Source organism: Rutidosis leptorrhynchoides, chromosome 1, assembly GCF_046630445.1.
Source record: "Rutidosis leptorrhynchoides isolate AG116_Rl617_1_P2 chromosome 1, CSIRO_AGI_Rlap_v1, whole genome shotgun sequence".
In the NCBI taxonomy this organism is placed as follows: Eukaryota; Viridiplantae; Streptophyta; class Magnoliopsida; order Asterales; family Asteraceae; genus Rutidosis; species Rutidosis leptorrhynchoides.
The window spans coordinates 57,187,829-57,210,907 of NC_092333.1; the positions used below are offsets into that span (position 1 = coordinate 57,187,829).

General features: G+C 34.7%; 3 protein-coding genes across 3 annotated transcripts; 1 reads left to right on the forward strand and 2 right to left on the reverse strand.

Annotated features, from left to right (window-relative positions):
• The first annotated feature begins 1,362 nt into the window (after positions 1-1,362).
• Positions 1,363-2,543, forward strand: LOC139860057 (large ribosomal subunit protein eL37x-like). The gene is made up of 4 exons (XM_071848833.1): positions 1,363-1,469; positions 1,584-1,719; positions 2,178-2,279; positions 2,372-2,543. Exons 1-4 carry the CDS (start codon positions 1,467-1,469, stop codon positions 2,416-2,418), a joined length of 288 nt encoding a protein of 95 aa, XP_071704934.1. The 5' UTR covers positions 1,363-1,466; the 3' UTR covers positions 2,419-2,543.
• Positions 2,544-2,550: 7 nt separating this feature from the next.
• On the reverse strand, positions 2,551-4,516 carry LOC139860050 (BURP domain protein RD22-like). Its single transcript, XM_071848826.1, has 3 exons — positions 4,418-4,516; positions 4,072-4,180; positions 2,551-3,543 (listed from the first exon to the last, which is right to left on the reverse strand). Exons 1-3 carry the CDS (start codon positions 4,448-4,450, stop codon positions 2,792-2,794), a joined length of 894 nt encoding a protein of 297 aa, XP_071704927.1. The 5' UTR covers positions 4,451-4,516; the 3' UTR covers positions 2,551-2,791.
• A 9,910-nt stretch (positions 4,517-14,426) lies between these two features.
• LOC139871379 (uncharacterized) lies at positions 14,427-16,442 on the reverse strand. Its single transcript, XM_071859118.1, has 4 exons — positions 16,040-16,442; positions 15,531-15,961; positions 14,748-15,461; positions 14,427-14,597 (listed from the first exon to the last, which is right to left on the reverse strand). The coding sequence occupies exons 1-4, from the start codon at positions 16,440-16,442 to the stop codon at positions 14,427-14,429; spliced, it is 1,719 nt and encodes a 572-aa protein (XP_071715219.1).
• Between the last annotated feature and the right edge of the window lie 6,637 nt (positions 16,443-23,079).

Here is a 23,079-nt window from a genome sequence, read left to right on the forward strand (position 1 = left end):
AAAGCGAGCCATATTATCCTTAGATTTAACAAGAATGCGTGAATCTTCTTAAAAGTAAATAGACGATTTGGGCTTCTTCATTAACTTTAAAAATGCGACTCTTCAAAAATCTATACGGTTTCAGTATTTTGTGTATCGATACCGGTTCGGTTTGAAGAAATGGAATTAGAAACCCAACTGTAGGATGGTATTTAAATAGGTGTCGGAACATTGTAGGACGGTAATTTTAGATTATGTTTCATTAATAATTCAAGATTTTCTTTGTTATGCAACATCCAACTTAATTCACATAAAATTGCTTTTGCATAATTATACCCATTCTTATTCTTATTTTATACATAGTTGCAGTTAATAACTTAACATATTTGCTTGTTTGGCTCTAAAGATACCTCAACTTTTTTTTTTTTTTTTTTTAACAGCGATTGGGATCACCCGAAGGGGACTAAATCACCCGTTGCGAGCATCTCCAGTTTCGACTATGCCGATGCAGCGATAACAACCCCGCTCCATCGTCGCCCAGGAGGAAACCTTGAAACCGATCCAAGGGCACGGTCAAGTAATACTCCCTCCCCTTTACCTCCCAAAACGATATGAGAAAGGTGTCATGGGTGAATACTTTATGGCAGAGATGAAATTGTGTTTTTAATATGTAGCCAACGGGGGTCGAACTCCTGACCTTCCCTAAAGGAGGCAGACCACCAACCCTTGGACCATATCAAACTACTCTAAAATACCTCACCTTAGTTTGACATGTGTGTTTGATGGTTTTGTAGACCAGAAGCAAAGCCACTGTATATAGTTGTATGGACTAATGTTAAAATTACGCACACAAGTCAGCAACGGCGAATCCAAATTATAAATTGTTGGTGTCACAAAACATATCATTGGGTCTTAATTTTTTTTTTATCGGTAATGAATTCTCCGTTTTAATTATTAAGGACAATGATATCAAATCGTTTGTCTAAAAACGATATGTCTAAAAAGCATATGAAAGGATATCACAGTGCACTTAATCATACATATACATATTTGTATTATGCTTCGTGAGTTATGGCAAACAATGTATTTATATGACACACTTGTATGTTTTATAATGACATTTTGTTATGCTCGAATTCAGTTCCACTCGGTACTTTATTAAAAACATTGGTATAGTTACACTGGTGGTACTGGTATCAAACCGGCCTTGGGTTTTTAGTTCGGTTTGATATTCGATTTTTAATTTTGATCAATTTCGAGTTTGATACTTTCGGTTTCGGGACGATTCGGCCGTACCAATCTCATCCCTACAAATAAATGTTTAAGCCCAATCATACAAAATAAGTTAACCCGATACCCAAAACTGTTGAGCCCACTTGAACTGAAACCATGTTACACCAATAAAATAAAAACCCTAATCGTATTCAGTTATACCCGCTTTTCTTATCTCTGAGACCTGCTCGGGCGTCGTTTCTTCGTTTCAAGCCATGGTACAACCCTAAATTCAATCTCATTAATCAATCTCTGTTTATAATTATGAAATTATAAATTTTTAAATCTGTATCTAATTATTATGTAATTGTGTCTGTAAATTGTAATAATAGGGTAAGGGAACAGGAAGTTTTGGAAAGAGAAGAAACAAAACACACACACTGTGTGTAAGGTGTGGTCGCCGGAGCTTTCACTTGCAGAAGAGCCGATGCTCCGCTTGTGCCTATCCTGCTGCTCGTGTCAGGAAATGTAAGCCACTTTTAGGGTTTTGTAATCAATTGTGATCTGCTGTATGTATATATGTATGTGTATAATTAATACACAATTTTTTTACTGGTTTGTGCACATTTTTGTACTACTTGAGTTTAATCAGTGATTGTTTGTGTTTTAGCATAAGTACAATTAGCTCGTCTGGATCATAGGGAACTTCATCCTATTTAGTTCTGGTTTTAGGAACTGTGTTATAAGTTATAACAACTGATTGTTTTCCTGCAAGTTGGGTATGAGGAACAAAGTGATCCTGGTCGAATGCATTGTGGGTTATATGGCATTTGACTGAATTAAACAGTTAAATTTGTTCCCTGATAAGGGTTTAAAATCCGAAGATGTAAATGTATGCATTATCTACTGGTGATGCAAATATGCAATTGATCCTTTCTTTCTTTAGTTGTATCTTACATATGTATGTATATGTATATTTGGTTTAGACAATTGGAGTGAGAAGGCAATCAGAAGGAAGACTACGGGAACCGGTCGAATGAGGTACCTTCGTAATGTTCCCCGTAGGTTCAAGAGTGGATTCAGAGAAGGTAAGCCTGTTGTGCCAATATTACAAAAAATATTATATGGAAAATTCCCTTTGAGTTTGAGTTGATTTTGTTATATTTTTTGTTGTGGACAGGAACTCAAGCAACCCCAAGGAGCAAAGGAGCTGCTACAAATGCTTAGATTTGATGTACTCTAGAATCAGCTTTTTAAGAAAATTCAAACTTTTTCTGGATTTATGTTTGTGCACTTCTTATATAATAAGTGCAGTGATACTTTATTTTTGATATGATAATTTATTTTTGACATGAGTCAGAAAACACTCAAACAGATACCTTCTATTGAATTCAGGCCATATTATGAAGGTATGACCAATACAAATTACAAGCATCCATACATCAACTACAAATCAAGATAACTATGACCCAAACATACATAATAAAAATATATTACATCAATGGCATCTTAAATGCACTTCACCAGCCCTAAAGTACAATTCACAACCAAATGGGCATTATTCTCTGGATCAGTATCTTGTTGATTATTACTCCATTAACTAATAAGGTACCCAAACAACATGATCTTCAGGTAAAACATGACAAATTGGAGCACTCCCTGGTTTCACTTTCAGAACTTTAAACACCATATCTTTAGGGTACATATCCGCGACATATTTATGACATATTGCAAGTCCTCTAACTTTAGTACCATCTTCACCCACCAAAGATATTGAATACAATCTAGTGCTTGCGTCTTTATGACAATAGTAAACCGCATGGGGATATTTTAGTTTGTGACAAGCCACAAAGTTACTCGTGGCCAACTTTGTCGCGCCTATAATGGCGTACTTTTGTAACGGGGTAACTTTATTAGTATACACTTCTGTTGTAATTGCCTTAACTTTTTTACCCAACTCAGATGTAGTGAAATCTACCATGTCCTCTAATGAAGTAGCGCAATATTCCGTCTCGCCTTCCCTGCCTTTGTACTCGCATTGGGTGATCGTTTTCTTCATTGTTTCGGATTCTATTGAATCTGGTTTGATGGAAAAATGAGTATATATTTCTGGAAGGTTCTTTGATGAAAAAGGTATCGTCTCAGCAACTTTACGAGCCAAGAAAGGAGTTTTTGTTTTGGGAAATTGTAAGTCTAAATTGTGTCCTTGATACATGTCTTTTTCAAGAAAGAAGTTAATTAGCAATCTGTATACGGCTTCTTTGCGTAAACCATGATAATGGTTAGCTTCTTTCTTGGCATCCTGTTCACTGACACTAGCAATGAATGGTTTACTTGCACCATGTGGCGTATCTTCGCGAACAAGAGAATGAAAATACCGTAAGTATGCATTATGATGAGGAATACAAATTGATCCTTAATTCATGTTGAGGGGCAAAATTTTATGTTAATATATAATTTACTTTTGGAATTTGTTAACGACGGTCCTAAAGATTGTTATTAACACGTTTTAATTTATCGTACATTTTGATAACCGTAATTAAAAAAAAGTGACTAGTAACCGCCCCGTACAACATCTTAAAACGTGTTAGCGATACCCTTGAGCTATAGTTAATAAAATCCTTTACTTTTTTGTGAAGGTAAAAGGTATAAAATGTCAATAATACCTACCTATAAAGAATAAACGTAAAGATTTGCATAATCTGGAAACTCTTTGAAAGTATAATTTGCCTCTTTTTGATTCGCCTATATCTAATACACGTACTGTGAATAAAAGTATTTATGTGTTATTTGTTTTAATTTTTAAATATTTAGTGTTAGAAAATCCATAAATTATTTATGAAAAGTCTAAAGTAAAGGGAAGTTCATTTTGTAACTAACCAATTTCCAGAAGGTCACTAACGGCTTTGGGGATGGGAGTATTTGGCAACACAGACTTCCAATATATGTCAGGAGCTACATCTGTTGCATGACTCACAATCACTGACAACTGAAAAAAAAAAAAAAAAAAAAAAATTACAAATACAATAAGTAATGCACAAATACAAGTAATTATTTAGTCATTATTCATTCATACATTTGCTTGTACAAGTTGATATAATGAATGAGATAGTCACATATACATATCTTCTATTAAACAGGTAAAAACCTTTAATATTAGTTGTAGTTAATAGAAAGGTACACAACATATAGACAACTGAAAAACCAAAAGGAGCAGTATACTCACAGAAAAAAAGGTGATGATATGTAGGAACTTCATTAGAATGCACTAGAAGAAATACTTAAAGCAATGCAACTTAATTGGGATGAAGTATGGCAGTGGGTGTTGATGCTTTTATAGAAAATGAGAATGAGATGTACTATAACTCGTGGCAATGTATGGAAAAAAAAATTAAACAAAAAATAGAGACAACAGCTATTCATATATTCATAAAAAATGCTAGGAGCAGGTTCAAACGTGAACCACATAAAAGAGTGAAAATTGCAAGAACTTTTTAATTGTATAGTTTTTATGCATTTAAATGCAACAAATTAAATGCAAATGTTAATTAATGCTCATATCATTAGCAAACATATGTTCATTACCACAAATTACATGTTACATTGTTAATTATATGAAACGTTCACATGTTCAAAATCAAATATGCACATGTGAACGAGAAACTATATATTTGATTATATAAGTAAAATATAAGTTTATTCAAACTATGTTATGTTCATTTTTACTCTACATCAATATTTATGGTTAATTCAATCTATTCACATATAAAAATCATTGTAAATTAAAAGTTCTCGCAATTCTCGTATTTTTTGTCGTTCTCGTTTGAACTTTTGACATTTTTGCTATTCATATATAACATTTGAATTATAAGCTCCTTTATGAGATAATCTCTCCTAAAGAACCTTAATCATTACGAAGTGCTTTCATTCATACTTACGCGACGAATTAAGTTATCTTGTGAGTATTTATGGCCATTTCTTTTATATGGGACGCCAACCACTCTAAAGGAACTTATTTATTAATTCGTTTTTAATTGATATTCTCTAATTCGTTTATCGCTTGTTATTATAACGGATAAGTAAGTCTTCTAAAGACTACTTATTTGTATATTTGACAAAAGGTTGTTCATTTTTTTGTTTTACAAAATTATGGTTAAAGTTTGTATAAATGGATAAGAATTTAAAGGAGTGTTTGTATTTGTTTTTCTAAAATTTATTTGGTGTTTTCGATAATTAGAATATGATAATTAGTATTGTTAAAACGTACTATGTATTACTCTTTCTGTCTTATTAATAGTCTAGTATTTCACTTTGGGATGTCATAAATTAATAGTTCACTTCCATAAATAAAAAAGACATAGATCCAGATCGGCCCGCGCGATGCGGCGGGGCCTTCCGGGATGAATATTCATATTTAACGTAGCGTTTTGTATCTATGGGATTAAAAACGCGTTGTGACGGGTGTGTTTGGATGCATGTGGTTAGTACCTGTTGATACCTATTTCCTTATGAGGTAAGGCTTAGTGTATCAGCACAATACTAGAAGTATCTAGCTAAGAATGGGGGAATGTTGCCGATTGATGTTTACCCTCAGGAAGTAATCCCTGCAGACCCGGCTCACAAGTATAGAAACTTGTGGGGTGGCTTAATCAATCTTTTGTCCGCTCAGCGTTAAGCTGTTTCGTCGGATGACTTCTAGTGAGAGAAAGTAGTATGTGAGAGAGAAAGGTGAAATCTCTGCTCACAAGTTATCAGAATGTCTGCATGTGGAAAATGAGGACCCACGGGGTCTATTTATAGTGATAGATCCACCAGATTGTTTGGGGACACGTGTCAGATGATGATACGTTCTGTTATTCGTGATCCGAAATATGCGCTGGATGTGACGTTCTCCGGTCAGGGCTTAAGCGCTAGGCAGCCTTCAGGGCTTATGCATGACAAAAGCAGCCTGCACAGCGGAGAACGCTGGACGGATAATTTCACAAAACTGTTATTCCCAGTGTTCCTGATGCTAATTTCATGCAATCATTATGCCTTTATGCGCGTATACGATAGGATACACCATTAAGTCCCCCAGTTTAATGACTTAAGCATTTGAAAAAGGATTAAGTTATTAAACTTGAAATTTGAATTTCGAAATAGGTCGACTCTTGGGTTTCCCGGGTGCAATAGGCACATTTATCGAATGAATGCTGACCATACACGTGTGTGGTTGAAAATAAAATCCCCAAAATTACCATCGGTCACAGCTGTCACATCTTCCTTCCTTTTTAACTACCAAGCAACCCTAATCGATATTTCACTTTTACAGCTTTTTTCTTACCAATCTTCATCTTTTACCATCAATACCTTCTTCCTTTCCTGTTTTATTAAAACCTTAAATGGCGATAACAAAGGATGTCACAAAGATTCACAGCAGAGTAAATGACAAGTACTTAGCAGTACTGTTGTGACATTTTCCAAGATTAGCTGGTGCTGAGCCAATAATTCCTGCAACTAATGCTAGAGCCTGCTCACCCCCTCCTGGCAAGGTTGCTGTCTATGGCCATTCGTTCTTCAATTTTTGTTTGCGATTGCCGTTTACGCCATTCTTCTTAGAAGTTTGCCAGTTTTACGGAGTCGCCGTTGGTCAATTCGAACCAGCAGCTATGCGAAAAATTCTCATATTTGAGATGTATTGTCATGCGAGCAAAATAGTGCCATCTGTGCGGATATTTTGTTCGCTGGTGCGTATAGCATCCTATGAAAAAGGTTGGTTCACATTTAGCAAAGTTGATGGATTTTTAAGACCTGCACTTGATCATCCCTGTCATGATTGGCACGATTCTTTTATTTTCATAAACGAGGATGTGATTGCTGATAAATACTCATCTGTTCGAGTTTGGCGTCAATACATTCATCCCGTATCAGTTACATTTCCAAGGTTAAATAGCAAAGAGAACACTTTATTTAAAAAAGTTAAAGCTGAACAAATCAACGATGTCAAATATGGGGAACATATGCTTTCATTGACATCTGTAAGCCAAGATTGGGATATCACGCAAGGCTATGCTTGTGTTCTTCTTGGGAGAAAAAGTAATTTCTTATTCTTGCCATGTACGCTAATAAAATGCTTCTTTTTGTTTGTCCAACTAACCATTGTGATTTTTTGAACTTTGCAGAAATTAGTCCGCTTATCGCCATGCGGTCATCGTCTTATTCACAACTTAATTTCACCACACAGAAAATTATTGACGACACTCCCCTTCCTAAAAAGGATACTGCAAGGGAGGAGGAGGAGGAAGAAGAAGAAGAAGAAGAAGAATAAGAAGAAGAAATGGACATAGGTATGAACCGAATTGCTTCTAGAGAACGTCGTGCCTCGGGTAATGAGAATGATAACACTGAATTATGTAGAATACTAGACCAAAACCTGAATTTGTTTTCTTTTAGGCCCAGTATGAAATGTCCCGTTCTTATTGATTAAAAACGTTCCATATTAATTGATTTCGTTGCGAGGTTTTTTGACATCTATATGAGACATTTTTTTTTTCAAAGACTGCAATCATTTTTAAAACAAACCATAACCTTTATTTTATAAATAAAGGTTTAAAAAGCTTTACGTAGATTATCAAATAATGATAATCTAAAATATCCTGTTTACACACGACCATTACATAATGGTTTACAATACAAATATGTTACATCGAAATCAGTTTCTTGAATGCAGTTTTTACACAATATCATACAAACATGGACTCCAAATCTTGTCCTTATTTTAGTATGCAACAGCGGAAGCTCTTAGTATTCACTTGAGAATAAACATGCTTTAAACGTCAACAAAAATGTTGGTGAGTTATAGGTTTAACCTATATATATCAAATCGTAACAATAGACCACAAGATTTCATATTTCAATACACATCCCATACATAGAGATAAAAATCATTCATATGGTGAACACCTGGTAACCGACATTAACAAGATGCATATATAAGTATATCCCCATCATTCCGGGACACCCTTCGGATATGATATAAATTTCGAAGTACTAAAGCATCCGGTACTTTGGATGGGGTTTGTTAGGCCCAATAGATCTATCTTTAGGATTCGCGTCAATTAGGGTGTCTGTTCCCTAATTCTTAGATTACCAGACTTAATAAAAAGGGGCATATTCGATTTCGATAATTCAACCATAGAATGTAGTTTCACGTACTTGTGTCTATTTTGTAAATCATTTATAAAACCTGCATGTATTCTCATCCTAAAAATATTAGATTTTAAAAGTGGGACTATAACTCACTTTCACAGATTTTTACTTCGTCGGGAAGTAAGACTTGGCCACTGGTTGATTCACGAACCTATAACAATATATACATATATATCAAAGTATGTTCAAAATATATTTACAATACTTTTAATACATTTTGATGTTTTAAGTTTATTAAGTCAGCTGTCCTCGTTAGTAACCTACAACTAGTTGTCCACAGTTAGATGTACAGAAATAAATTGATAAATATTATCTCGAATCAATTCACGACCCAGTGTATACGTATCTCAGTATTGATCACAACTCAAACTATATATATATTTTGGAATCAACCTCAACCCTGTATAGCTAACTCCAACATTCACATATAGAGTGTCTATGGTTGTTCCGCAATATATATATATATATATATATATATAGATGGGTCGACATGATAGGTCGAAACATTGTATACGTGTCTATGGTATCTCAAGATTACATAATATACAATATAAGTTGATTAGGTTATGGTTGGAATAGATTTATTACTAACTTTCACGTAGGTAAAATGAGTAGTTTTTATCAATCTTGTTTTACTCGCCATTTCTTCGTTTCTAATCCGTTTTGAGTGATTCCAGTGGCCACGGTTTCGTATTGAACTTAACTTTATGAATCTAAATAGGAAAAGTATAAGTTTATAGTTGGAAATACAAGTTACAAGTCGTTTTTGAAAGAGGTAGTCATTTCCGTCGAAAGAACGACATCTTGATGACCATTTTGAAAAACATACTTTCACTTTGAGTTTAACCATGATTTTTGGATATAGTTTCATGTTCATAAGAAAAATAATTTTTCCATAAGTATAGCTTTTAAATCAAAGTTCTTCTTAGCTTTTAATTATCCCAACCAAAACAGCCCCCGGTTTTACTACGACGGCGTATATCCAGTTTTATGGTGTTTGTCGTGTTTTCGGGTTTTAAATCATTAAGTTAGCATATAATATAGATATAGAACATGTGTTTAGTTGATTTTAAAAGTCTAGTTAGAAGGATTAACTTTATTTGCGAACAAGTTTAGAATTAACTAAACTATGTTCTAGTGATTACAAGTTTATAACGTTGAATAAGACAGCTTTTTATGTATGAATCGAATGATGTTATGAACATCATTACTACCTCAAGTTCCTTGGATAAACCTACCGGAAATTAGAAAAATGGATCTAGCTTCAAAGGATCCTTGGATGGCTTGAAAGTTCTTGAAACAGAATCATGACACGAAAACAATTTCAAGTAAGATTTCCACTCGAAATAAGATTGTTATAGTTATAGAAATGGAATTAAAGTTTGAATATGATTATTACCTTGTATTAGAAAGATAAACTACTGTAAGTAACAAATGTTTCTTGATCTTGGATGATTACTTGGAATGGATTTAGAAAACTTGGAAGTAAACTTGCAATCTTGGAAGTATTCTTAATTTTATGAAACTAGAACTTTTGGGATTTATGAAGAATACTTAGAACTTGAAGATAGAACTTGAGAGAGATCAATTAGATGAAGAAAATTGAAGAATGAAAGTGTTTGTAGGTATTTTTGGTCGTTGGTGTATGGATGGATTAGATATAAAGGATATGTAATTTTGTTTTCATGTAAATAAGTCATGAATGATTACTCATATTTTTGTAATTTTATGAGATATTTTATGCTAGTTGCCAAATGATGGTTCCCACATGTGTTAGGTGACTCACATGGGCTGCTAAGAGCTGATCATTGAAGTGTATATACCAATAGTACATACATCTAAAAGCTGTGTATTGTACGAGTATGAATACGGGTGCATACGAGTAGATTTGTTGATGAAACTGAACGAGGATGTAATTGTAAGCATTTTTGTTAAGTAGAAGTATTTTGATAATTGTATTGAAGTCTTTCAAAAGTGTATGAATACATATTAAAACACTACATGTATATACATTTTAACTGAGTCGTTAAGTCATCGTTAGTCGTTACATGTAAATGTTGTTTTGAAACCTTTAGGTTAACGATCTTGTTAAATGTTGTTAACCCAATGTTTATAATAGCAAATGAGATTTTAAATTATTATATTATCATGATATTATGATGTACGAATATCTCTTAATATGATCTATATACATTAAATGTCGTTACAACGATAATCGTTACATATATGTCTCATTTCAAAATCATTAAGTTAGTAGTCTTATTTTTACATATGTAGTTCATTGTTAATACACTTAATGATATATTTACTTATCATTTAACATAATTAACCAAGTGTATCAATATCTTAATATGATTCATATGTACCTAGTAAGATGTTATAACAATAATCGTTATATATATCGTTTTCGAGTTTCTTAATTTAATAGTCTCATTTTTATGTATATAACTCATTGTTAAAATACCTAATGAGATACATACTTATAATAAAATCATGTTAACTATATATATAACCATATATATGTCATCGTATAGTTTTTACAAGTTTTAACGTTCGTGAATCACCGGTCAACTTGGGTGGTCATTTGTCTATATGAAACCTATTTCAATTAATCAAGTCTTAATAAGTTTGATTGCTTAACATGTTGGAAACACTTAATCATGTAAATATCAATTTCATTTAATATATATAAACATGGAAAAGTTCGGGTCACTACAGTACCTACCCGTTAAATAAATTTTGTCCCGAAATTTTAAGCTGTTGAAAGTGTTGACGAATCTTCTAGAAATAGATGCGGGTATTTCTTCTTCATCTGATCTTCATGCTCCCAGGTGAACTCGGGTCCTCTACGAGCATTCCATCGAACCTTAACAATCGGTATCTTGTTTTGTTTAAGTCTCTTAACCTCACGATCCATTATTTCGACGGGTTCTTCAATGAATTGAAGTTTTTCATTGATTTGGATTTCGTCCAACGGAATAGTGAGATCTTATTTAGCAAAACATTTCTTCAAATTTGAGACGTGGAAAGTGTTATGTACAGCCGCGAGTTGTTGAGGTAGCTCCAGTTGGTAAGCTACTGGTCCGACACGATCTATAATCTTGAATGGTCCAATGTACCTTGGATTTAGTTTCCCCCGTTTACCAAATCAAACAACGCCTTTCTAAGGTGAAACCTTAAGCATGACCATTTCTCCAATTTCAAACTCTATATCTTTTCTTTTACTGTCCGCGTAGCTCTTTTGTCGACTCTGGGCGGTTTTCAATCTTTGTTGAATTTGGATGATTTTCTCGGTAGTTTCTTGTATTATCTCCGGACCCGTAATCTGTCTATCCCCCACTTCATTCCAACAAATCGGAGACCTGCACTTTCTACTATAAAGTGCCTCAAACCATCTCAATACTAGAATGATAACTGTTGTTGTAGGAAAATTCTGCTAACGGTAGGTGTCGATCCCAACTGTTTCCGAAATCAATAACACATGCTCGTAGCATGTCTTCAAGCGTTTGTATCGTCCTTTCGCTCTGCCCATTAGTTTGTGGATGATAGGCAGTACTCATGTCTAGACGAGTTCCTAATGCTTGCTGTAATGTCTGCCAGAATCTTGAAATAAATCTGCCATCCCTATCAGAGATAATATAGATTGGTATTCCATGTCTAGAGATGACTTCCTTCAAATACAGTCGTGCTAACTTATCCATCTTATCAACTTCTCTTATTGGCAGGAAGTGTGCTGATTTGGTGAGACGATCAACTATTACCCAAATAGTATCAAAACCACTTGCAGTCCTTGGCAATTTAGTGATGAAATCCATGGTAATGTTTTTCCATTTCCATTCCGGGATTTCGGGTTGTTGAAGTAGACCTGATGGTTTCTGATGCTCAGCTTTGACCTTAGAACACATCAAACATTCTCCTACGTATTTAGCAACATCGGCTTTCATACCCGGCCACCAAAAATGTTTCTTGAGATCCTTGTACATCTTCCCAGTTCCAGGATGTATTGATTATCTGGTTTTATGAGCTTCTCTAAGTACCATTTCTCTCATGTCTCCAAATTTTGGTACCCAAATCTTTTCAGCCCTATACCGGGTTCCGTCTTCCCGAATACTAAGATGCTTCTCCGATCCTTTGGGTATTTCATCCTTTAAATTTCCCTCTTTTAAAACTCCTTGTTGCACCTCCTTTATTTGAGTAGTAAGGTTATTGTGAATCATTATATTCATAGATTTTACTCGAATGGGTTCTCTGTCCTTCCTGCTCAAGGCGTCGGCTACCACATTTGCCTTCCCCGGGTGGTAACGAATCTCAAAGTCGTAATCATTCAACAATTCAATCCACCTACGCTGCCTCATATTCAGTTGTTTCTGATTAAATATGTGTTGAAGACTTTTGTGGTCGGTATATATAATACTTTTGACCCCATATAAGTAGTGCCTCTAAGTCTTTAATGCAAAAACAACCGCGCCTAATTCCAAATCATGTGTCGTATAATTTTGTTCGTGAATCTTCAATTGTCTAGACGCATAAGCAATCACCTTCGTTCGTTACATTAATACACAACCGAGACCTTTCTTTGATGCGTCACAATAAATTACAAAATCATCATTCCCTTCAGGCAATGACAATATAGGTGCCGTAGTTAGCTTTTTCTTCAATAACTAAAACGCTTTCTCTTGTTCATCATTCCATTCAAATTTCTTCCCTTTATGCGTTAATGCAGTCAAGGGTTTTGCTATTCTGGAAAAGTCTTGGATGAACCTTCTGTAGTAACCAGCTAGTCCTAAAAACTGGCGTATGTGTTTCGGAGTTTTCGGGGTTTCCCACTTTTCAACAGTTTCTATCTTTGTCGGATCCACCTTAATACCTTCTTTGTTCACTATGTGACCGAGGAATTGAACTTCTTCCAATCAAAATGCACACTTTGAAAATTTAGCGTACAATTCTTCCTTCCTCAATACTTATAACACCTTTCTCAAATGTTCACCGTGTTCTTGGTCATTCTTTGAGTAAATAAGTATGTCATTAATGAAAATAATGACAAACTTGTCAAGGTATGGTCCACACACTCAGTTCATAAGGTCCATGAACACAGCTGGTGCATTAGTTAAACCAAACGGCATGACCATAAACTCGTAATGACCGTAACGTGTTCTGAAAGCAGTCTTTGGAATATCATCTTCTTTCACCAGCATTTGATGTATATAATATTGACATAAATGTATATAATATTGACATTTTACTTTGCAGACATCATGCCTTGAAATATTGAAATAACGTTTTCCGTTATACGCTTTCCGTCATGAAATTTATGAGGAAAAATTGTGTATTATCTTTGCCTTCGACTAGTTTGCAGGACGCCATGGTCCGTTATTTGTTTTGCTATTCATTTCGTGTATTGGTTTTGTGTCATGACATTTGTAGATTCGCTTTAACGCTTCGATGCTTTAGTGAGTTCTACATGTCTCACTATCGATAAATCATTTTGAGTATGATTGTACTTCTACCACCAAAATGTTATCTTTCTTTCTGCAGGTAGGGATGACACACAGCGATGTGACACCTGGGCTAATAAATCCTTGGCCGGATAAAATTTATGAACAATATTGCCATAAGAATAATTGCTGTTATTCATATTTAAAAAAGAAATTTTTACATTTATGACTATATCTCACTCATTTGACAGGTTATCAAGCTGTCCATGCATATAGTACTACGCATAAAATTTCTTTAAATTCATTGCATTCCAAGCTCTTTCGTATTGCTCGCCGGAAGGCGCAGCAAGCATGTATGATCCGTTCTGATTTACTTTTGTGACCTTATAAGGTCCTTCCCATTTTGGTGCTAACTTTCCAAATTTAATTTGCCTGCTTGCCACATTATCTCGTAGCACCAGATCACCAACTTCAAATTGTGTATGCTTCATTTTCTTGTTGTAATATTTTGCCATCTTATGCTTGTGATCTGCTTGCCGGATGGCGGCCATAAATCTTCTTTCCTCCAACAAGTTGAGATTTTCCCTTAATGCATCAGAATTAGCTTCAATATCAAATGCCATTATGCATTGGAACACATATTTCGGCTGGTATCACTGCTTCTGTACTATACACTAGACTGAAGGGTGTTTCCCCTGTGCTCCGCTTTGGAGTTGTCCGGTGTTCCCATAGCACATTTGGCAGTTCGTCCACCCAACCAGTTTGACTTAATCCTAACCGTGCCTTAATGCCAGCAACAATTTCTTTGTTGGTAACCTCCACTTGCCCATTTGCTTGCGGATGAGCAACAAATGTAAAGTTTTGCTTTATTCCCAGCTCTTCACACCAACTTCGAAATGGATTTTCTGCAAATTGCTTGCCATTATCACTGACTATTTCATTTGGGACCCCATACCGGCACACAATATCATGCCAAACAAACTTTTTGACATTTTCTCCTGTAATCTTTGCTAAAGCCTTCGCCTCAACCCACTTTGTGAAAAAATCAATTGCTACCACCAAGAACTTAGCATTACCAGTGCTTCTGTTGAATGGTCCCACAATATCAATCGCCCATTTGTAGAACGACCAAGCAGATGACACTGGTGTCAAGTCATACTTTGGGAGACGCTGAACTGTCCCATGTCTCTGATAGTTCTCACATATTTTTATGATTTCTGCAACATCTCGATAAAGGGTAGGCCTAAAATACCCTTGCCTCATAATCCGTGATGCCACAGTACGGAATCCGGAATGTTGAGAACAAACTCCTTCATGCATCTCCTTGACTACATTTAATGATTCATCATTGGTTAAACACCTTAACAGAGGACCATTGTAAGACTTTCGATGAAGAGCGCCATTAATCACTTCATACATTGGTGCCGTTACTCTTATCCTTCTGGCTTCCGCCTTGTCAATGGGTAACCCTCCGTCGTGCAAATACCTTAAATATGGAGTCATCCAAGTTTCCTTGACACCTTCAACTATTGTCATAATTGGTTTTTCATGTATTGATTTTTCTTTAAGTTCTTCAACCAATACTCGTTTGTGCAAATGATCAAAGGTTAAAGTAGCTAACTTGCTTAATACGTCAGCCTTCTTATTCTTATTTCGAGGGATTTGCACGACCTCAAGGTTATCAAATTTCTTTGAGATTGCTTCTACCAATTTTACATATTGCCTCATTGATGTATCTCTTGCATCAAACGTTCCATTAACTTGCTGGGCCACAATTTGAGAATCAACATATGCCCTTAGGTTTGTGATGCCCATTTCCAATGCTATGCGCAAGCCGAAGAGTAATGCCTCGTATTCTGCTTCATTGTTGGACGCATAGAAACAAAATTTCAATGCATAAGTATACTCTTCTCCATATGAACTTGTCAGAACCAGTCCTTTACCTGTTCCTTCTTCACTGGAGGCCCCATCAGTGTGCAATTCCCAAACATGCTGTTGTGGTACCATTTTATTGTCATGCTCCACTTTTTCATTTGTTTCCAGAAGAAAATCTGCCAATATTTGTCCTTTAACTGCATTTCGGGGAGCGAAATTGATTTCATATTCCCCCAACTCGATGTCCCATTTCGCTAGACGGCCAGATGATTCTGGACGACGGAGTATTTGCTTCAACGGTTGATCTGTTAACACCAAGATTGGATGACCTTGAAAATACCTTCGTAAACGTCGTGCAGTATGCACAAGGACATAAACCATGCGATGAAGTGGTGGATAATTCGTTTCACTGAGCTGCAATACTTTACTAACAAAATATATGGGCATTTGCACGCCGTTCCGTTCTGCGATTAAGACAGAACTAATTGCTTCTTTGGAGATAGCTAAATACAAAATCAAAGTCTCCCCTTCCTTTGGTGATGTCAACGTAGGCAACGTTTTCAACAATTGCTTGACCTCTTGGAATGCATTCTCGGCCTCCACCGTCCATACAAAATCTTTTTTATTTCGACAACTTTTTAACACCTTCATGAATGGAAGCGACTTTTCAGCTGCTTTGGACAAAAATCTTGTTAACGCTGCTAAACATCCATGTAATCTTTGAACGTCTTTCTTGTTGGCCGGTGACTTCATGTCTTCAATTGCTTGAATTTTCTTAGAATTAGCTTTGATACCTCATTCTGTAAAAATATGGCCTAAAAATTTTCCTTCTTCTACGCCAAACGTACACTTTTTAGGATTTAACTTCATATTGATTTTTCGCAAAGATGCAAAAGTTTCTTGTATATCCCGTAACATTTTTTCTTCAGTATGACTTTTTATGACTATATCGTCAACATAAGCCTCCTAATTTCGCCCAATTTGATCCTTAAATTCCATATCAATACGTCGTTGATATGTTGCTCCTGCATTCTTCAGGCCAAAAGGCATTTTCATGTAACAGAATATGCCCTCCGTCGTGTGAAAAGCCATTTTGTCTTCATCTTTCAAGGCCATAGGTATTTGGTGATACCCCTTAGCTGCATCTAAAAAACATTTAAATCGATATCCTGCCAATGATTCAACCTTCCAATCAATTTCAGGTAAAGGATAATTATCATTTGGGCATGCTTTATTGACATCTGTGAAATCGACACACATCCGCCATGAGTTATCTGACTTCCTCACCATGACCGAATTTCCTACCCACGTCTGATATTTAACTTCTCATCGGATTCTGGCATCCACTAAACTTCGTACCTCATCACAGAGAAATTTACTTCTTTCCAGCGCCATGCCTCGCTTCTTTTGACAAACAGGATGTATATTAGGGTTCACATTTAACCTATGTTCTGCAACTTCCCTTGGGACAGAGGTCATATCAGACGGTTGCCATGCAAAGACGTCTAAATTTGTTGCCAAAATGTTGTACAACTTTTCTTTACATGCCGTAGATATCGTATGCCCAATTATGATTTTTTGATCTGGAAATTGTAGATTTGATGAGATTGACCCATCATCATGTATTATTGGCTTAATTATTGCTTTTGTCACTTGAGAACACTCAATTGACTTCTGCCGTTCTGCGTACAACGTTGCTATTCCGCCAGGCATTAGAAACTTCATCATGCCGTGCACAGTTGACGTCACAGCCCCAAACGTCATTAAGGCAGTTCTTCCCAAAATTATATTGTATTGTGAATTTGCTTTAACTACCAGGAACTCAATGTTAGCCGTGCTTTTTAGGGGTGGCTTGCCCAAGACTACTTCAAGAATAATACTTCCTTCAGACCAAGACGGTTTACTTGTAAAACTTGCCAACGACACATATGTTTCCTTCATTATTTCTTGCACATCTTTGGGAAGCTGTACGAAGCAATGTTCATACATAATGTCTGCTCCAGCTCCTGTGTCAGTATAAATGTTGCGTATTATGCAATTAGCAACTCGTGCTTCTATAACCACTGGACCATCGGATGGATTTGTGTTAAACATAGAAGGAAACGATATTAATTGTTCCTTCCAATCTTCCAACACCTCTGCTTTCCTCCGTTGTCCAGCTTTCCATGGATGTATCATGCCTACACCTATGGGTACCAATTCTTTACCCTTGCCTTCTTCGTCAGTATCGGTGAGATGATTCGTTTTGATAGTAGATGACGCCATTGTTAATACCTATTTCCTTATGAGGTAAGGCTTAGTGTATCATCACAATACTAGAAGTATCTAGCTAAGAATGGGGGAATGTTGCCGATTGATGTTTACCCTCGGGAAGTAATCCCTGCAGACCCGGCTCACAAGTATAGAAACTTGTGGGGTGGCTTAATCAATCTTTTGTCCACTCAGTGTTATGCTGTTTAGCCGGATGACTTCTAGTAAGAGAAAGTAGTATGTGAGAGAGAACGGTGAAATCTCTGCTCACAAGTTATCAGAATGTCTGAATGTGGAAAATGACGACCCAAGGGGTCTATTTATAGTGATAGATCCACCAGATTGTTTGGGGACACGTGTCAGATGATGATACGTTTTATTATTCGTCATCCGAAATATGCGCTGGATGTGACGTTCTCCGGTCAGGGCTTAAGCGCTAGGCGGCCTTCAGGGCTTATGCATGACGGAAGCAGCCTGCACATCGGAGAACGCTGGATGGATAATTTCACAAAACTGTTATTCCTTGTGTTCCTGATGCTAATTTCATGCAATCGTTATGCCTTTATGCGCGTATACGATATGATACACCATTAGTACCTAGTATACCTAATGGCACGCGCGTTTTTAACGCCAGAAAAATCGTTTAATTTTGGTTGTTTACTATACGTGTATCTATCTATATATTTATATAAAAGATAGATTTGATTAGGTTATATGTCATTATCTCCTTAAACATTGCATATTAAGCCAAGTGTAATTTCCACATGTCACAATTATTTATATATACCCTTATTAATCTTTAAAATCACATATTTACCCAAGTAAATCATATAATATCATATATACCCAATTTGAATACTAAAACTACCATATGTACCCATTTAATTTAAAAAATTCACTAAATCCAGTTTTGCACAATTTAATTCATATTTCATCCATACTCTTATATACTTCTACGAATCTACGATCATCAGAAAAACTACAGACATTTGTTCATACACGCTTGTCCTATTATTAGAATATTCATACACACATTTGTTCATATAAAAGCATAAGAAAAACCACCGAACAATTTTTTATATGAACTTTGAGGGAATGGTAACGTATGTATTAGTAAAATTATACCATTACATAATTAGATTCAACCGATTTCTTAAATCTGATAGAGCTCGAGCAATTTTTTATTGTTGTAACTACACGCAGTATGAAATACATATGTATTTTATAGTCCCGTTTTGTCAACGAAACATACTATCACACTAGAAATGCGTCATTTTTTTAAGAGCTTTCGTCGATCGTCTGAGCACATTGAAAACGATGACACATGGACGGTTTTGTTTCTAAGAACAACCATTAATTGATTTTTAGTTTGTTTATTGTGATTAAAATGAAAAGAATTGGGACGCAAGGAGTACATAATTTATTTGTGGAGATATAACGTCAAAGAAGAAAATTGATACAAAATTTGTTTGTTAGAGAGATGGTTGAAAAAGAGTGGTTTATAAATCCGTATCATAAAATATATGTATGTTCCTTCTCTAACCTCTAAAGTATGAACTTGACCGACTGTACTTATCTAATCTCTAAATTATGAACTTGGTTCCAATACTTCTTTGTCCATTCCATTTTAGTCTTATTGATTCTTCTGTGTTATTTGTGGTAGTCAAAATATGATGTAACATATAATTTGAAAGACACACATTTAAAATATTTCAATGAATCAATAACAAAATGGGTAAATTTTGACCCTTTTGATCTGGTCAACTAATCAAACAAATTACCATATTATCTAAACTTTCAAATAGTAACCGCTATGAATTATTGAAAATAGAGTACGGGCTCAAATTAACCACACTTAAGCTATTGGGTCGACATGTCCCCCTTAAACGCAACCACAAATATTGTTTGAAAATGTAGATCATGTGTCATAAAATTAAAATAAGTAACTTATTTAAAATGAATTTTGAGTAACCGTGCAACGCACGGGCTCAAAACCTAGTTTATATGTATGAAAGATAGCTTGAAATATTTAACGGTTTTAAAAAGTGTCTGTTTCGCGTATAGTTAGTTGCATTGTGAAATGTCCCGTTCTTATTGATTAAAAACGTTCCATATTAATTGATTTCGTTGCGAGGTTTTGACCTCTATATGAGACGTTTTTCAAAGACTGCATTCATTTTAAAACAAACCATAACCTTTATTTCATCAATAAAGGTTTAAAAAGCTTTACGTAGATTATCAAATAATGATAATCTAAAATATCCTATTTACACACGACCATTACATAATGGTTTACAATACAAATATGTTACAACAAAATAAGTTTCTTGAATGCAGTTTTTACACAATATCATACAAGCATGGACTCCAAATCTCGTCCTTATTTAAGTATGCAACAGCGGAAGCTCTTAAGAATCACCTGAGAATAAACATGCTTAAAACGTCAACAAAAATGTTGGTGAGTTATAGGTTTAACCTATATATATCAAATCATAATAATAGACCACAAGATTTCATATTTCAATACACATCCCATACATAGAGATAAAAATCATTCATATGGTGAACACCTGGTAACCGACATTAACAAGATGCATATATAAGAATATCCCCATCATTCCGGGACACCCTTCGGATATGATATAAATTTCGAAGTACTAAAGCATCCGGTACTTTGGATGGGGCTTGTTGGGCCCGATAGATCTATCTTTAGGATTCGCGTCAATTAGGGTGTCTGTTCCCTAATTCTTAGATTACCAGACTTAATAAAAAAGGGCATATTCGATTTCGATAATTCAACCATAGAATGTAGTTTCACGTACTTGTGTCTATTTTGTAAATCATTTATAAAACCTGCATGTATTCTCATCCCAAAAATATTAGATTTTAAAAGTGGGACTATAACTCACTTTCACAGATTTTTACTTCGTCGGGAAGTAAGACTTGGCCACTGGTTGATTCACGAACCTATAACAATATATACATATATATCAAAGTATGTTCAAAATATATTTACAACACTTTTAATATATTTTGATGTTTTAAGTTTATTAAGTCAGCTGTCCTCGTTAGTAACCTACAACTAGTTGTCCACAGTTAGATGTACAGAAATAAATCGATAAATATTATCTTGAATCAATCCACGACCCAGTGTATACGTATCTCAGTATTGATCACAACTCAAACTATATATATTTTGGAATCAACCTCAATCCTGTATAGCTAACTCCAACATTCACATATAGAGTGTCTATGGTTGTTCCGAAATATATATAGATGTGTAGACATGATAGGTCGAAACATTGTATACGTGTCTATGGTATCTCAAGATTACATAATATACAATACAAGTTGATTAAGTTATGGTTGGAATAGATTTGTTACCAATTTTCACGTAGCTAAAATGAGAAAAATTATCCAATCTTGTTTTACCCATAACTTCTTCATTTTAAATCCGTTTTGAGTGATTCAAATTTCTATGGTTTCATATTGAACTTTATTTTATGAATCTAAACAGAAAAAGTATAGGTTTATAGTCGGAAAAATAAGTTACAAGTCGTTTTTGTAAAGGTAGTCATTTCAGTCGAAAGAACGACGTCTAGATGACCATTTTAGAAAACATACTTCCACTTTGAGTTTAACCATAATTTTTGGATATAGTTTCATGTTCATAATAAAAATCATTTTCCCAGAATAAAAACTTTTAAATCAAAGTTTATCATAGTTTTTAATTAACTAACCCAAAACAGCCCGCGGTGTTACTACGACGGCGTAAATCCGATTTTACGGTGTTTTTCGTGTTTCCAGGTTTTAAATCATTAAGTTAGCATATCATATAGATATAGAACATGTGTTTAGTTGATTTTAAAAGTCAAGTTAGAAGTATTAACTTTTATTTGCGAACAAGTTTAGAATTAACTAAACTATGTTCTAGTGATTACAAGTTTAAACCTTCGAATAAGATAGCTTTATATGTATGAATAGAATGATGTTATGAACATTATTACTACCTCAAGTTCCTTGGATAAACCTACTGGAAATGAGAAAAATAGATCTAGCTTCAAAGGATCCTTGGATGGCTTGAAAGTTCTTGAAGCAGAATCATGACATGAAAACAATTTCAAGTAAGATTTCCACTCGAAATAAGATTGTTATAGTTATAGAAATTGAATTAAAGATTGAATATGATTATTACCTTGTATTAGAAAGATAACCTACTGTAAGTAACAAAGGTTTCTTGATCTTGGATGATTACTTGGAATGGATTTAGAAAACTTGGAAGTAAACTTGCAATCTTGGAAGTATTCTTGATTTTATGAAACTAGAACTTTTGGAATTTATGAAGAACACTTAGAACTTGAAGATAGAACTTGAGAGAGATCAATTAGATGAAGAAAATTGAAGAATGAAAGTGTTTTTAGGTGTTTTTGGTCGTTGGTGTATGGATTAGATATAAAGGATATGTAATTTTGTTTTCATGTAAATAAGTCATGAATGATTGATTACTCATATTTTTGTAATTTTATGAGATATTTCATGCTAGTTGCCAAATGATGGTTAACACATGTGTTAGGTAACTCACATGGGCTGCTAAGAGCTGATCATTGGAGTGTATATACCAATAGTACATACATCTAAAAGCTGTGTATTGTACGAGTACGAATACGGGTGCATACGAGTAGAATTGTTGATGAAACTGAACGAGGATGTAATTGTAAGCATTTTTGTTAAGTAGAAGTATTTTGATAAGTGTCTTGAAGTCTTTCAAAAGTGTATGAATACATATTAAAACACTACATGTATATACATTTTAACTGAGTCGTTAAGTCATCGTTAGTCGTTACATGTAAATGTTGTTTTGAAACCTTTAGGTTAACGATCTTGTTGAATGTTGTTAACCCATTGTTTATTATAACTAATGAGATGTTAAATTGTTATATTATCATGATATTATGATATATAATATATCTTAGTATGATATATATACAGTTAAATGTCGTTACAACGATAATCGTTACATATATGTCTCGTTTCGAAATCATTAAGTTAGTAGTCTTATTTTTACATATGTATTTCATTGTTAATACACTTAATAATATATTTACTTATCATTTAACATAATTAACCAAGTGTATCAATA

Bases quoted from the DNA above. Each gene is read 5' to 3' on its own strand.
- LOC139871379 (XM_071859118.1), bottom strand. From the start codon at position 16,442: ATGAAGTCACCGGCCAACAAGAAAGACGTTCAAAGATTACATGGATGT. The intron at 15,962-16,039 runs GTTTACGAAGGT...TCCGTCGTCCAG, and splicing joins CCTTGTGCATACTGCACGAC to AATCATCTGGCCGTCTAGCG. The intron at 14,598-14,747 runs GTCAGTGATAAT...GCTGGCATTAAG, and splicing joins ATGGGGTCCCAAATGAAATA to GCACGGTTAGGATTAAGTCA.
- LOC139860057 (XM_071848833.1), top strand. The intron at 1,720-2,177 runs GTAAGCCACTTT...TATTTGGTTTAG, and splicing joins TGCTGCTCGTGTCAGGAAAT to ACAATTGGAGTGAGAAGGCA. The intron at 2,280-2,371 runs GTAAGCCTGTTG...TGTTGTGGACAG, and splicing joins CAAGAGTGGATTCAGAGAAG to GAACTCAAGCAACCCCAAGG.
- LOC139860050 (XM_071848826.1), bottom strand. From the start codon at position 4,450: ATGAAGTTCCTACATATCATCACCTTTTTTTCT. The intron at 4,181-4,417 runs GTGAGTATACTG...TTTTTTTTTCAG, and splicing joins ATATCATCACCTTTTTTTCT to TTGTCAGTGATTGTGAGTCA. The intron at 3,544-4,071 runs GTTAGTTACAAA...TTGTTCGCGAAG, and splicing joins TAGTGACCTTCTGGAAATTG to ATACGCCACATGGTGCAAGT.